Source organism: Lampris incognitus, chromosome 14, assembly GCF_029633865.1.
Source record: "Lampris incognitus isolate fLamInc1 chromosome 14, fLamInc1.hap2, whole genome shotgun sequence".
Taxonomy (NCBI): domain Eukaryota; kingdom Metazoa; phylum Chordata; class Actinopteri; order Lampriformes; family Lampridae; genus Lampris; species Lampris incognitus.
In genome coordinates this window covers 23,784,813-23,800,497 of record NC_079224.1, presented here as the reverse complement: position 1 = coordinate 23,800,497, position 15,685 = coordinate 23,784,813, and the positions used below count along the sequence as shown (strand labels likewise).

The 15,685-nt window shown below is 42.3% G+C and overlaps 1 protein-coding gene across 1 annotated transcript; it reads left to right on the top strand.

Moving 5' to 3' along the window:
• Positions 1-221: 221 nt before the first annotated feature.
• grk7a (G protein-coupled receptor kinase 7a) lies at positions 222-7,563 on the top strand. Its single transcript, XM_056293207.1, has 4 exons — positions 222-818; positions 1,633-2,088; positions 5,755-6,035; positions 7,224-7,563. Exons 1-4 carry the CDS (start codon positions 222-224, stop codon positions 7,561-7,563), a joined length of 1,674 nt encoding a protein of 557 aa, XP_056149182.1.
• The last annotated feature ends 8,122 nt before the right edge of the window (positions 7,564-15,685 follow it).

Genomic DNA, 15,685 nt, shown 5'->3' with positions numbered 1-15,685 from the left:
TTTAATTCCAAATGAGTAACTACTGGGTGTGTCAATGTGTCTTTGGTTTGCAGGTAGGTTTACTGAACCAGCTCATTTGCAGTCTGACTTTGGAGCGAGTTGCACTCTCACGCAAAAGCGCAGAGCCTGAGACCATCTACACTGGCTGTGCAAGGGTATCCTTAGGGAGCCATTGAAGAACCCAGTCACTTAGGGGGGACAGACCAGATACAGCTGCCAAGATGTGTGACATGGGAGGATTGGATAACTTGGTGGCCAACACAGCCTACCTTAAAGCCCAAGGTGGTGATGACAAAGAGATGAAAAAGCGTCGCCGTAGCTTGTCTCTCCCCAAGCCTGAACAATGCGCCGCGTCCCGGGCCACCATTGAAAAGGACTTTACGATGATCTGTGAGCGACAGCCCATTGGCAAGAAGTTCTTCCGGCAGTATTTAGCAAGCAACGCTGAGTATAAGAATGCTGCTGACTTCTTGGATGAATTGTATGAGTGGGATCTGGCTGAAGGTGCAGCAAAAGACAAGGCACGCCAGAACATCATTAATAAGTTCTGCAAGGCTGACTCCAAGACCTTCCTAAAATTCCTAACTGGTGAGGCTGCTAACAAATGCAAGGCTGTCACAGATAAGGACTTTGAAGAGGTGATGAAAGGCACAGTTCAGGAGGGCACAAGGGATTTTTTAAAAGGCAAACCTTTCACGGATTACCAGGCCAGCCCCCTATTTGATAAATTTCTCCAGTGGCGAGAGTATGAGAAGCAGCCCATCAGTGACAAATACTTCTATGAGTTCAGAACGCTGGGCAAAGGAGGATTTGGAGAGGTAAGCAAGACAGTATGAATATAATGTTCCACATTTTTGTAGAAATAAATCCCATGGTGAATTCTGTCTTTAAATTGCTCACCACATACCACTTTTCAGTTGAAAATGTCTGTATGTCATATCATTTCCAAAGTGGTAGTCATAAAGTAAGAGTAAGATTTCTAAATCTAAGTAGTATAGCTTAAGCAAGTTACTTTGTCTTTACTGTGCAAAGAGGCGGATTGAATCAGAGAAATAGAAAAAGATGTTCAGTTACAAGTAATCTAGCATGATACAACCACCAGGATCTAGTCTTTGTAAAGGTGATTATGCCTAAGTGTCTGCAACCGAGACCTTATTAAGCCTTGTGACATATAGTCATTTCTGTGTGCTAAATCCACTATAATACCTGATGTATAACTGACATTCTCCATACTTACAAATGCAAAGCCAAATGACGCAAGCACTACAGGTTTCTTTCAGTCCAAATGTTGACATGTCTTGATATAAGCTAAGTTTAAGTCAAGTTAAGCTTCACTGATTCATTTGTTGCAAAAGAAATATTGTTGCCATTTTGCTGCCTATGTTGTCCACACCACTACTGTAACAGATTTTGATTATTTGAATTTTAGTAAAAGTTAAATTAAAAAAATCTGGAAGTATAATCTCATGAATTCATAGTAGATAATCTTTAAGTTTGCAACAATGACAGGAACACATGCTTATTCAGAAACACAGACTGTAAACTAGATTTTTCATTAACTTGCACATTCAACAAAACTTCAGCATGGGTTTTCAAGAGCTAAGAGCCATGACCTGCCTGCTGTCTCTTCAGGTGTGTGCTGTTCAGGTGAGGAACACAGGGCAGATGTATGCCTGCAAGAAGCTATGCAAAAAGCGCCTGAAGAAAAAAGGTGGTGAGAAAATGGCCCTGTTAGAGAAGAAGATCCTGGAGAAGGTAAACAGTCTGTTTCTTGTCAACTTGGCATATGCCTACGACAGCAAGACCCACCTTTGCCTGGTCATGACCCTGATGAATGGAGGAGACCTCAAGTACCACATTTACAACATGGGATATGATGGCAAGGGTAATGACAAGGGCATTGAAATGAAGCGCATCATCCACTACACAGCACAGATCACCACGGGCATCCTCCACCTACATGCCATGGATATTGTATACCGTGACATGAAGCCAGAAAATGTGCTGCTGGACAGCCAAGGCCAATGTCGACTCTCAGATTTGGGTCTTGCTGTGGAGCTACGTCCAGGGAAGTCCATCACCCAGATGGTGAGTAGGTTAAGGACTCGCATTGATTGCTTGTAAAATTGCATAGAGGTTGGTCTGGTCAAATAAGGTTCACATTTTAGAGGGCACACCAAGTATACAAAGTCACAGATTAAATGATGAGTCAGGCGAGATTTAGCACAGCTACATATCTGTCTGAAGTTTAGTTGCATCCATTTGTTGAAGCCCTGGAGGCCTTAAATGCCCAGAGCCAAAAGTCTTCACCTTGAGGGTTGTGATTTGATTGAGAACCCACATACTTGGTTTCAAACAGTCACATACAAGGTGAAGAGAATAAGAAAGTCAAGACCATCAATCACAGGTTAATACTTTATCTACCCCTATATAGCTGTGTCTGGCTTCAGCAATTAGATCATGCTGAAACTAATGGCTGCACTAGGGGGTTGTTGGAATCCCCCTAAATCTCTGTGGAGCTTTTACTTTAAACCCGGACAGGGATTACTGTGTTTCTTAAAGATCTGTCCAATGAGAGTCTCTGTATACATTATATAATACATGTGATCCTTTAGAAGTCAGAACCAATTATAGGCCACCATTTTGTGTAGGGGCTATCTTAGGGAACTCCTCCTAGGGGCTGCTCTAAGGAGCAGTTGAGGTGAGGGTCATCTGGAGCACAAAATGTGAGTTGGTGTTCCTCAGTGATTTCTTTGTAAAAGTGTAAGACTAGTTATATCAGTAGCAAGGAGAACTTGGAACAGTTTAAGTTTTTCTGCATTTGTCTTCAAAATGACTTGCCAAGCAATACAGAGGACTATGTGACCATGGAGTTTATTTACATTTACATTACATTATACCACTCAACAGAAAGCGTCTGCAACTGAATGATTCTTAAAGCTTGTTGAGAATCATCTACAAACATTTGACAAGTAGAAAACTGTTGATGCATCAAAGACATGATGACTGTCAAATTTATCGATAAGCTTTACCATCTAAAACAAGTAGGTAACAAACTAATAGATGGAAGAGGAGCACATCCCTGAGAAAACTTACCAGAAGAGATCTAAGATGAACTCTTTCGTTATTGTCCCCCTAGAAATAGACATGAGTGGTGATCTGACAAGACTTTCCTTTTTTAAAATGGCTGTATCCTCGTCCGAGTCAAGGGGTCAACCCTTAATAAATGCCACCCTTAGACTACAAGACCACTTAAAAATAGAGGGACTATAGCAGCAGGATTTCCTTCTTCTCCTGGACTCACTTGCAGCAGCAAAGGGTAAGCTTTCGGCTCTGTGAAAGTCCAATAAGCTCATTATCCAATACTCTGATGCGCCACAGGTAGCCAAAGTGACTTGGCTAACCCCTTGCGGGCAAGGCTAGCTTTGGTCCCCTTATCCTCTTAAGGGGATTACACAAGTCTGTCCCTGATTAGATTGACAGAACCAGGTAAAACATACGTGGAATATGTTGAGCAAGAGATTCACTATGTGCAGTTGTTGTGGATGGCTACTTTAACTTGGCTTTAAAATATTTGCAGATTCAATGTAGGTTTTGAAAAAAGGTAGGAACTAATTGTTTTGCCTGAGCTAACTTTAGATGAGGGATAGATTGTGTTATATACAAGACAATGTTGTATATGAACATGTCTGGTTTTTGTTAATTGTTTAGTTTAAATTATTGGTAACAAACACAGTTCAAATGAAGGAAGCCTTGTTACACTCAATAAATCTGAAATGCAAGGTGATTTGATAGTAGTGCTCCTAGTTGATTTTCTAAATCCATGCAAAAATTCAAAAGGCAAATGAGTAGCAAAGTTTGCAAACAGACCTCCTTCTACTTTGGCTAATCGGGTGAAAGAACTCCAGTCAGTCGAAGAGGTGTATTCATTTACTTTCTCAATCTAATTCTACAGTGCTTGCAAAAACGAAATGACATTTCTGGATACATCAGTATCATCAATGTATCTGTAATACTCTGAAGGAATATCCATCCATCCATTATCCAAACCGCTTATCCTGCTCTCAGGGTCGCGGGGAAGCTGGAGCCTATCCCAGCAGTCATTGGGTGGCAGGCAGGGAGACATCCTGGACAGGCCGCCAGGCCATCACAGGGCATATCATAAACAAACTATAATTTAAACAGCAGCAAATGAAAATGTAAAGAGTGTTAAATAATACAGCAGGAGCAATCATTGCTATTGTAAAACACTGAACTTTATTCTTTGAAGCCTGTACTTAAACATATTTCTGCTCAGGTAGCTGTTACAGGGGACGGTTTCAATCTTATACATAATGAAAATTAAGCATCCTGCAGTCCTTATACTCTATGGCCATCCATCCATATATTGCCATATGTGTCCATTTATATAAAAAAATATTGTTATGCATTATTGAATACACAGCAACCTCTGTGTTTCCACTGATAGCAATGGAGCCCAAAAATGGAAAACCTTTATGTAAGCAGCTAAAGCATACTGTCAGTGTGTTGACACATAGACACATATGACTCTTGACAGGCAACAGGATTAGTAATTAGCACTAATCTCCTTTTCCCAGGTTGCACTGGAGGTCAGTCAGAATCAGAGAAAGAGGGAGAGAGGGAGCAAGAAAGAGAGGGGGGCTGGCTGAAAGTAAATAAAGAGTAAAATTAACCCTAACAACCTATAGTACACATCAGTGGAAAGAAATAGTTCCATTCTGTTGTAAGATGTAAGCCTCAGGGGTGTCCGAGTAGCGTAGCAGTCTATTTTGTTGCCTACCAACACGGGGATCACCGGTTCGAATCCCTGTGTTACCTCCGGCTTGGTCAGGTGTCCTTACAGACACAATTGGCCGTGTCTGCGGGTGGGAAGCCGGATGTGGGTATGTGTCCTGGTTGCTGCACTAGCACCTCCTCTGGTCGGCTGGGGCACCTGTTCAGGGGGGAGGGGAAACTGGGGGGAATAGCGTGATCCTCCCATGCACTACGTACCCCTGGCGAAACTCCTCAATGTTAGGTGAAAAGAAGCGGCTGGTGACTCCACATGTATCAGAGAAGGCATTTGGTAGTCTGCAGCCCTCCCTGGATTGGCAGAGGGGATGAAGCAGGGACCGGGATGGCTTGGAAGAGTGGGGTGATTAGCAATTACAATTGGGGAGAAAAAAAGGGAACCCCCCCCCCAAAAAAACTGCACAGGTTTAGATGTTCAAGCATAATTGGCATGGCCATGTTTTGCTCACAGCTAAAACATCTCATTTTCAAAAGTAGTTGAGACTCCTAAATTTCTAATGACATTGTACAATGCAATGAGGTAAAAGTGGATAGTCAAGAACTTAATAGATGCCCCATTTTTTGATGGTACTATGACAGTAATGCCATATTAAGCTAGCACGTTAGATTTAAAGATAATATAATAAATCACCAGTGAGGTATGAGATCAGTCAACAAAGTCTAGATGCAAGTTGATGACAGTTTAAACAGATACAGCTGGTTTTCTCATTTTTGAAATGTTCCTCTGCTCACCTGGCCCGATCACTGAGAAAAGTGTGTTGATATGTCTGTGTGCTCAACCAGTATCCTATCATTGGTACATGGCTGAAGTAGCAGGACTTCTGTCATAAAACCTAATTACTGCATTTTCTCTATATATCTGTTTCACTGCCCTTCTCTTTCACTCCCTTTTCCCATTCGTATTCTTGTCTTTCTCCTTATTCACTCTCCCTTTATCTTCAGGCTGGTACTGGAGCATACATGGCCCCTGAGCTCCTGACCAAAACTCCATACAGGACATCAGTGGACTGGTGGGCATTGGGCTGCAGTATATATGAAATGGTGGCTGGCTACACGCCATTCAAAGGCCCAGATAGCAAGAAGGAGAAGGTGGAGAAGGAAGAGGTTCAGCGCCGCATTCAGAACGAAGAACCCCCTTGGGAGCATAGGTGCTTTGACGCTGTCACCAAGGACATCATCCAGCAGTTTCTCAAGAAGAAGATTGAAGAGCGCCTCGGCATTAAGTAAGAGGTTCCACTAATCTTAAGGGCTATTAGGAAGCTAGAAACAGTTATTTAACAGCACGAATTGGCTTTTTTATGACTTTTTCATTTGAAATAGACACTCATTTCATCTCAATTTTTTTCCAGAATGTGGTATGAAAGTACAGAAAATATTGAAATATTGAAAGCTTCATGGCTTCAGATTTGTTTTCCTTGTATCTTAACCTCCACCCCCAAATTATTTTTGCATGATTGCTGCAGTGCTTCCTGGTGGCGCCACCCGTTAGAATGGATACCATTTAAGCCTAGTCACATAAATCCATGCTACAAATTTTACTTTCCTATTTGCTAATTGTGATCCAGCAAGGCTTAATAGACATTTGTTAGTGTTAGGGGTGTCATCAATGGGTGTGGATGAAAATTGCTTTGCAGGCAATTAAATCAGCCATTAATCAGTCAGAACTGCAAATCTCATGACATAGAACCAGAGTGCCACTTTCCACATGCACTGGTCTGCTAGTAGTAAACTTTGTCAACATGGATTAAAAATGACATAATTGATCGAATGACACTAAATGACAACAGTCGTAAACATTCATAATGACTCCTTCGTGTTCGTGACAGGTGTCATGTAATGGTTATCACAGTGTCATGTCGGTCTTATGCATACCCCTGGAAATAAAGTGTTACCATTAAATCTATAGCAGCATTGAGGCTATCCTCTCCTAGTGCAGCCACTGTTGTCATTTTCAAAATAAGGTGCTGCTCATGGTTGTCATCATCTAAACTCCTTCCCATAATTCACTGATTGGTTCAGCTTCCAGTTGCCAGACCCAATCCAGTCTAAATTGATTTTTTTCCCCCAGGCTATATCTCACAGCAAAATGAGCTGGTTTTGTGAGATTGAGGCTGGCTTCACGAGGTTAATTTAGGCCTTGACCCACCTGTAATCACTCATGACCTGTATTTCATATGTCATCCCATCTGCCCAGTCGTTTGAGTCACTCTCACTGTCCTTTCAAACAATGCATCGCATGTGCCAGAGAAATCCAGTAAGGGTAAACTGGCTTAACTGACCCCAGCTTTAATGCTAAACTGAATTTCCCATAAAGCGGATGTTTTATAGGCAGGTTTGTCATTTTCTTAAAGCATCTGACAATGCTGTTATGTAATTCTAATGAGGAAGACTGTCCTTTCCCTCTTCCTTAGGAACAACTTGGAGGACCCCAGGAAGCATGAATGGTTCAAGTCCATCAACTTCCCACGTCTGGAGGCTGGGTTGGTGGACCCTCCATGGGTGCCTAAGCCCAATGTTGTCTATGCTAAAGATACGGGGGACATTGCTGAATTTTCAGAGATCAAGGGCATTGAGTTTGATACCAAGGATGAAAAATTCTTCAAGGAGTTCGGTACAGGTGCTGTAGCTATCCCCTGGCAACAGGAGATGATTGAAACAGGACTGTTTGATGAGCTCAATGACCCCAACAGGAAAGAATCAGCAGCAGGTTTAACTGATGAGAAGAAATCAGGCACGTGCACATTGCTGTGAGCAGCCAGAAGTTGGGTAGTTGATATTATCCATCAAAGATAACATTCAAAAATTATTTGTTTGTGTTTTGGTTAAATGCACACTAAGATAATCTTATCAGATGGATCACCAATGAAAAAGAGAGAAGAGTGAACATCTCTGTTGGGGACAGAGAGAAAAATGTAGCATCCCTCTCTAGTGGGAGTTGCCTGCTAATGGACTAGAGATTTATGACTTTTCATGAAAAGTCCAGCGAGCTTTTTATTAAATAGAGAGGTGAAGAGTGGGATGATGTAATGATTAGCGTCATCGTTCGGGCTTGCAGATTCGCATGCAGATATTTCTCACGATTTAGTCTCGTGACCATGTTGAGCAGAAGGAGTTGTGAAGAACAATTTCTCATTATTTTCTCCTCAACTTCTTTTTAAGGATACTTGAGTTAGATGAATAAGTCAAAGCCCTCTGGTTACAGTTTTTGCCAGAAATAGTTCACATAGACACTGTCAACGTTACTACAATAGTGTTCAGCATTAAAACCAAAACCAACTGGAATGTAACAGCATGCTTAAAATGCAGTGTGTCTAAATGTATTTATCTTTTGTTCAAACCGGATACAGTTGTGTTATGAAGCGCAATGTTATTGCACTCCATAGCGCTGTCATTAGGCAACCCTGTTACTAGAGTGACATCCACTTTCTGACCAGATGTGTCAGTGACAGCAGTTCTGATGTTTACCATCACATGCTCTGATCTGAAACATGTAGTAAGGATGACCACTGGACACACTAAAAGGGGATTTCTCCTGAGTACAACATTAGACATTTTTTAAAATGAATAACAAAGCTAAAAAGACTGTCAAATATTGTAATTGCATATGTATATAAATATGTATATCTATGCACAGAGAGAGGGAAAGAGGTGGGTAATTAGAGATGTAGGTGCTAGTTTTTATAAGAATGGGAAGAAGGGTAGCTACCTCCTCAGTGTCCCTTCTGTAGTTCAATCAGGAGAGACATAGTGAATGAAGTAAGGAGAATGTTTATTATAACAGATGATGTAGTGGGAATTACATGTCAAGAAAGTCTTCAGTGCTTAGACTCAACAGGGAGATTTTTTTATCGAGGGGCAGCAGCATAATAAATTCCCCCGTGGAGTCCAGACACTGGTGGTGGTGGCTGATGACTTCTGCTGAGATTGATGAGGCTGATGAAGAGATGAAACTGATGATCTGTGAGGACTAGGCAGTGATGGGGAGGTGGAGGGGTGCATAAAACAGCAGCACGGATGCCTAGAGGTGGAGAGAGAAACATATTTAAAAAAGACAGCAGCAAGATGAAAGGCTAACCATGCAGGTGTGTTGCTGTGCTATTGGATCGATGAGAACAGGTGATGTGACCAGCTGATAACTCAATTAACAACCCCAGACAATGACAGCAAGGGAAATTATGAGTGAGCATGTGTGAGAGATGAGAATAACAGGATAAAATAAGGAATATAACTACAGGCCTATGCATGCGAAAGAGTCTTCCTGACCGAACCTTCGCTAAAGCTCCATTTGGTGCTAAAAGGGTTCAACTCAGGGTTGATTCTGGAGGCTCCAGCCCCGGGGAGTTGGGTGAGAGGTGAGTTGAGGAATGGCAGCCAAATGCCATATCAGGAGGCAGTTTATTAAGAGGAACTGGGCCAAGCCAACAACCTATTCCTGCACCAGGAATCTGAGGTGTGCTCCTTCCACACCCTTCAAACTTTACACTTCTGAGCTCTTTTCTTACTACTATGAAATAAGCGATTGTAAATAACTCAGATTAGCCAACTCTCCACCAGGCTTCCACTGTTGTTGTGTTGGAGTTAGAGTATTAAATTAGTTAAAAAAAGGAACATTTTCCAGTTTTTTTTCGTCTCAGGGTAATTATTTGATAAAAGTTTTAAAAGTTGCAGATCTCAGCCAGAGTCAAGTTTTTACAGTAATGTTATATGTAATATAAACATACATATGAAGCATACAGTTGTAAATATGTACAAGGAAATGTGCTACTATAGAAATGTTATATGTAATTCAGGGATTTGCTTGACTTGAATTTGAATGAATAAAAACATGTCTTTTAAAAATTGTGTCTGTGCTCCCCTCCATAAGTGATATTTCCTCAGCTTGTGTGTGCCTGTCTATACAATATATTTACAATGCAACACCAGTGCATCCAGCACCTATTCTTCTTTCTAAGTCGGTAGAGGATAATATGAAGACACAGTCCACCAACAGCATCAGCGAACTCTTGCCTATATATAAGCACAGGACTCTGGAGTAAAGCTTAAAATGATCAACTGCATTAATCTTGTTGGAGGTGCCGACTCGAGGCCAGGGCAAATTGCAGAGTTCAACACTTAGCCGATAAGGGGATAACCTTCCTTATCCTAGCACCTTGCATACTTTTTAAATCAATTTCAAATAAGATAAATGATCGAACAAGTTGAAATGCTTGTATAGTAGTCTGCAAAATACTGGTGGGGGAAAAAAATTGAGCGATTTAACTTGGACACAGGATCTGACTTGTTTTACAAATAATTACAGCAAACATATTTCCAGGTATAGCGCAAGGTAATCAGTAGCGCCTCAAGTCTGTATGAAATTACTCTTAGAAATTACATTTTCCACTTCCTCTGTTAGCTGTCAATCTTCAAATGAGATAGTGCTTGGAATGCTTTGAGAGAATGATGGGTGGATTCATGACACAGCTAAAGAGATTATCTGGCAAAGACCAGGATTTAGGTAAACGGCGCTATTGATAGTGAAGGGCAGTGCTCCCTCCATCCAGGGCCAGGCAGTCTGAAAGCTGGAATTTGTAGGGAAGGACGCGGGACGCTGTGTGGTTGGGACAGACAGGTGTATTTCAGGCTCCTCTCTACTGACTTCACCTGGAGAAGCAGAAGCCACCAAAACCACTCAGCTGGACTTAAAGTTACAGCCCTGAAGACTGATTTTTTATTTACTGATCTTAATTACCACAGTTTACAAACAAATTTATTTACATTACAAAGATGAGTTATCACAGAAAACATCAGCTAAATGTTTCGGATCCCAGAGACGCTTTCAAAATTAAAAATGTCCTGTTAAAATGAGGATATGAAACTCTGCACTGTAACAATAATAACCACTGAAATATGAATGCATTCATGATTTGGATATTTTGGGTAAGCTATTGTCTTACAGCTGTTAAAAGGACTTTCTCAATTATTATCTATCAGTCTTAACTTAATTTTGATGGCTCAATATGACCAACATGGGCAAGTGTGACCATCAGCGAGATGATTAGAGACTGCTGTCGCGAAACCTGACAAAACGATTTACAGCACATGAACATGAAATACACAAGAAGGGTCCAGCTGCAGTCTGCAGTACTAGTACAAGACACGCTTACCCCTATCCCTTCCCCTAAACTTAACCTCAGTGTTCACAGAAAGTTGAATCAGTTCATCTGGACACAACGTTTATTGAGAGAGAAACATTCCATCTCTCATCTAAATCAAGTCAAGTCAAGCCAGTTTTATTTGTGACCTCTTCAGTCTCAACTGACTGCAGGGACGTGGAATGTATGAGTCATTTTATTATACATCATAATACTGGAGAAGAATTAATGAAATGGTACATAATTTAAATATATGTATTTGTATATTTTACACAAATTAAATCACTTTTTTTTACCACAAATGTTGTTTCTTTGTGTTGTGTTCTTCTTTTCAGGTAATGTTTCAACAATATTTACAAATAGTATCTCATAACTGCTGTTTGTAATGACCGCAGTGAACCATTACCATGACTAACGGTGTTAGTCATTTCACAGCTACCAAAAACAAGAAAAAAGTACTTCATATGTACTTTGACAATATTTTTGTTTAGGTTTTCATTCGGAATGTGGTTCAGATTGTTATAAAACAATAGAGAGCACAAAAGGATGTAATTGGGATTTGTGAATGCCCACTGCCTACCCAGCCAGACCCGACCGGACGTCACAGAGTGCGAGTGATCGGCACATAAGATGAGCTATAACACAGACCTGCATAAAGATGGCAGACTACAGGAACCACCTGGAATTCAACCTCAGATGCAGACAGAGCGGAATTACACCTAAGAGCCTGCAAATGAAATCTTCGGCCAAGGGCCACCGAGAGCCTCCAGAGGGCACAGAGGCCGCTGTTGAATGAACGGGTGCGACAAATTAATTTTAACATCGACGCTTTGAAAGCCAAAGAGGAGCAGATCCAACAGAGACTCAAGTATCGTCGAGATGAGACCCCATTCCAACGTGTGATTGAGTTCACGGAGAAGGCTCGTCTAGCACAGCACGGAAAGTCAAAAACCAGGCACCAAAAGAAGTTCGATCTACTTGCTGCACGCCAGAGACAGACGGCGCCCTCAACGGCCGAGAGACAGACGCCGACGATGTGAACAATCTCTACCTCCCGCTCCCGCTCCCGAACCGGGGGCGCCCCGACCGACCAGAGGAGGCGCTAGTGCAGCGACCAGGACAAATGCCCACATCTGACCTCCCACCGGTAGACACGGCCAGTTGTGTCTGTACGGACGCCCAACCAAGCCGGAGGTAACACTGGGATTCGATCTGGCGATCCCGTGTTGGTAGGGAATGGAGCAGGCCGCTACGCTACCCGAACGCCTTTTTTCCTTATTTTTTTCTTTCTTTCTTTTTTTGTGGGCAAAGAATTTGTCCGACAGACAATTTACCCAGGCGTAGAAAGACACCCTCACCAAGGGGCTGAATTCTGCTGTTTTGAATTTTGAATTTTGCTTGCGGTTATCTGTAAAAGCAACATCACGGACCGGGAAGCGGAGCAGCTGCGCACGAAAGTTTCAGCCCGCCTCAGCAATGCGACGCCACCACCGTCCAACATCAGCAGAGGCGAGAGGAAAGCGCTCACGACTCTCAGTAAGGACAAAAACGCCATCATCCTTCCGATGGACATAAGGTACTGTTGTATTAAACCAGACAGATTGTCATGAGACATTTTTGACGTTACCTATTGACATAAATACTTACGAGCCTCTGAAACGAGATCCGGGCGGTGGTTACAAGAAAAATGTGATAGATTGTCTGAATCTGGGGGAACTGAGGGGAATAGCGTGATCCTCCCACGCGCTACATCACCCTGGCGAAACTCCTCCCTGTCAGGTGAAAAGAAGCGGCTGGTGACTCCACATGCATCGGAGGAGGCATGTGGTAGTCTTCGGCCCTCTCATGATCGGCAGAGGGGGTGGAGCAGCGACAGGGTCTGCTCGAAAAATAGGGTAATTGGCCACAACCGGGGAGAAAGGGGGGAAAATCCACTAAAGAAAAAAAGATACGTTTCATCACTCACACGCAGACTTTTCACTTAGTTGAGTGATGAAACGTATCTGTCAGTAAACGTTGTGTAACCGGTTATTTTCTTGCCCGGTGCGGGATTAGATACGGGGTGTACTGCACCACAAGGCGACGTCACTAACCGCTCGGCTAAAAGGTCAGACTTATTAGCTAGGGGCTAACGTGTCTAATTAGTAGTTTACAGTTGTATCCAGATGAATTGATTCAACCTTCTTTGACACATGGCCATTGTAACTAGTTAATGGTCACGCCAGTTTGCGTATGAAGCTGATGTTGTTTTCGGTCGTTACGCCACTATACAGATTGTAAGGGTGGGGATACCTGCAGTCACTTTAGACTGAAGAGGTCACTTAGATGAGTGATGAAACGTTTCCCTCAGTAAACGTGTCCAGATGAACTGATTCAACTTTCTGTGATTTCCTTACCTGGATTATTGAGCATGCATAAAGACATTAACCTCTGTGTGTGTGTGTGTGTGTGTGTGTGTGTGTGTGTGTGTGTGTGTGTGTGTGTGTGTGCGCGCGTGCGTGCGTCCGCGCGCGCGTGCGTCCGCGCGGCGGGGGGCGTTTGTGGATCTGGCGTGGGCATTTCTTGTATTGATATGGGTGTGTGTTGCACTGCTGGGGCGTGTTTGTGCTAGCTGTAGGCTGCAGATACAGACACTTGTGATACACAGCCACAATTAGAGATATGTCATCTCATCAAGGTATATCTTGCAAATAGCTGTTTCCCCCCCAAAAACAACACAATGGCCCAATCCCAATGTCCCTGTCCCCCCTAAAGCCTGAACCCTGCGACGTACTGGGCCCTTTTGCAGTGCAGGTGCGATTATAGTGACGCCCGTAACACTAACTAAAAAATAAATATTACAAGTGCACATGCACACACACACACACACACACATGCATGCAACAATTACATGACTTAACAGTAAAATGATCAATATGCAATGTATAGTGCAAGCTCGGTAAGATAGCTAAGTTAGTAGTTAATGTCATCTTCTGATTACTCAACTTAGAATAAAACCATCACACAAACCATGTAATGCTAACCAACATACAGCTCTGTAATAGCAAGCCAAAAACAATCGATACCATGGCAATGGGCAAAAACAAACTTTAGCCGCTCAGCCCAGGCCGAGGCAGATATTTTGGTAGCCAGCACAGAATGAACACAATGACATGCATGTGATAATTTAATTAAAATAACCATACAACAAATTCATAACAACATATCAAAATCTCACTCTAGTTACAAGTATGCTGTGTTATAATATATTTTTAATGATATTTTTATGTCCTTGTCCTTTTGAAGTCCTGAAACTTCTAAGAGCGAAATGCCATATAGTGTACAAGCTGGCCTACTTTTTCAATGGGGAGAGTAAGCTCTGCTTTTTTTCAGGATTGCCTTTAACATTGTGAATTTCGGGGTTTGTGCATGCGTATTGCATAGCTTAAGGTGAAATCAACGGATGAGGAAAGGCACTGCTTATGGCGGGAGTGTGAGCCAATCAGAGCCATCAAGGTGCTAAATTGCTACAGTGTCATAGATATTTGTGCTATCAATAAAGCAAGCTAGCTCATTTGAATTTGAGCAGCTTAGCTACACTTCAGAGTGAAATCAGTAATGTCAACCATCGTACGTCTTCAGAGTTTTAATAAACTGGATAACCAGCAAAAATTACTTGTCATCAAGCAAGTCAGGCCTACATCAGCTCTCACTGACCTCCACCAGCGTAAAGGACAGAAAATCATCCGATCATTCCAGATGGAGTGGTACATAAGGAAAGTCTGGCTATGCGGCTCCAATACTGCCATCAGCAGGCTGCACGGCTTCCCTTGTTTGCTGTTTTCCAGTGAGGGGGACAATGTATGGGTAGGTGCCAACTACTGTGACCTGAACAACCTGCCAGCAGTGCCTGCCTACTCAGCCACTGACCTCACTGCACGTTATTGATGAACACACACTTTAATGGACCGTCCATTCATAAACGAGCACAGAAAACAGACACACAAATAGGCCTCAGGCTAGGCCAACAGCTTACCCTGTGTTAATTTGATTCCAAGATTAATAAATATCCATAATACACTCAAATGTATTCTTTCTTACCTTTAACAATAACCAAGATGTCATTTCCTCCTTGCGTTCTTCTGTGCGAATTCCTTTACAATGTTTGTTAAATCCATCTGGTGATCACGCTGGCCTTCATTGCTGAGAATCGCCAATCTGGAGAGTCTGTCTTGGGACACATTACTTTCTGTGATAACAACGCAACTAATTCATTTTGAATTGAAGGGCTTAAATAATTCACGTTGCATCTTTTATCTAGTAACTCCCATAAAATGGGATCTTATCGAGCCAGCAATTCTATTACTGACAAGCAGTTCCCATTTTTGAGCTCACCCACTTTCTCATGACACCCCCTAAAAGCTATGTTACATGAAGCTAATGTCAGAGTGACAAATATGATTCTAGTTAACAATTTGGTCCAAAAACCAACTTGATGTTTGTATTTGCTGTCTAGTACACTATCCACTGTACAGTCATTTTTCTATGTGTCAAATACCACACATGCCACTTGATGGGCAGGGGTTGACTTGTGTTTCTTGATTTTGCCAGATAGCCCTAGCCAGTCATTTATCCCTACAGTCCAGGAGAGCTGGTGGGATGGACACCTCCTAAGCCAACACTGCTCACAATACACAATCCATCTTCAGAGAATAGCATAGGCATTTACAAGGGACCTTACAACCAGATTTAGATCGTTT

Coding starts and splice junctions, on each gene's coding strand:
- grk7a (XM_056293207.1), top strand. CDS start 222: ATGTGTGACATGGGAGGATTGGATAACTTGGTGGCCAACACAGCCTAC. Junction 819..1,632: donor GCAAAGGAGGATTTGGAGAG/GTAAGCAAGACA, acceptor CTGTCTCTTCAG/GTGTGTGCTGTTCAGGTGAG. Junction 2,089..5,754: donor GGAAGTCCATCACCCAGATG/GTGAGTAGGTTA, acceptor CTTTATCTTCAG/GCTGGTACTGGAGCATACAT.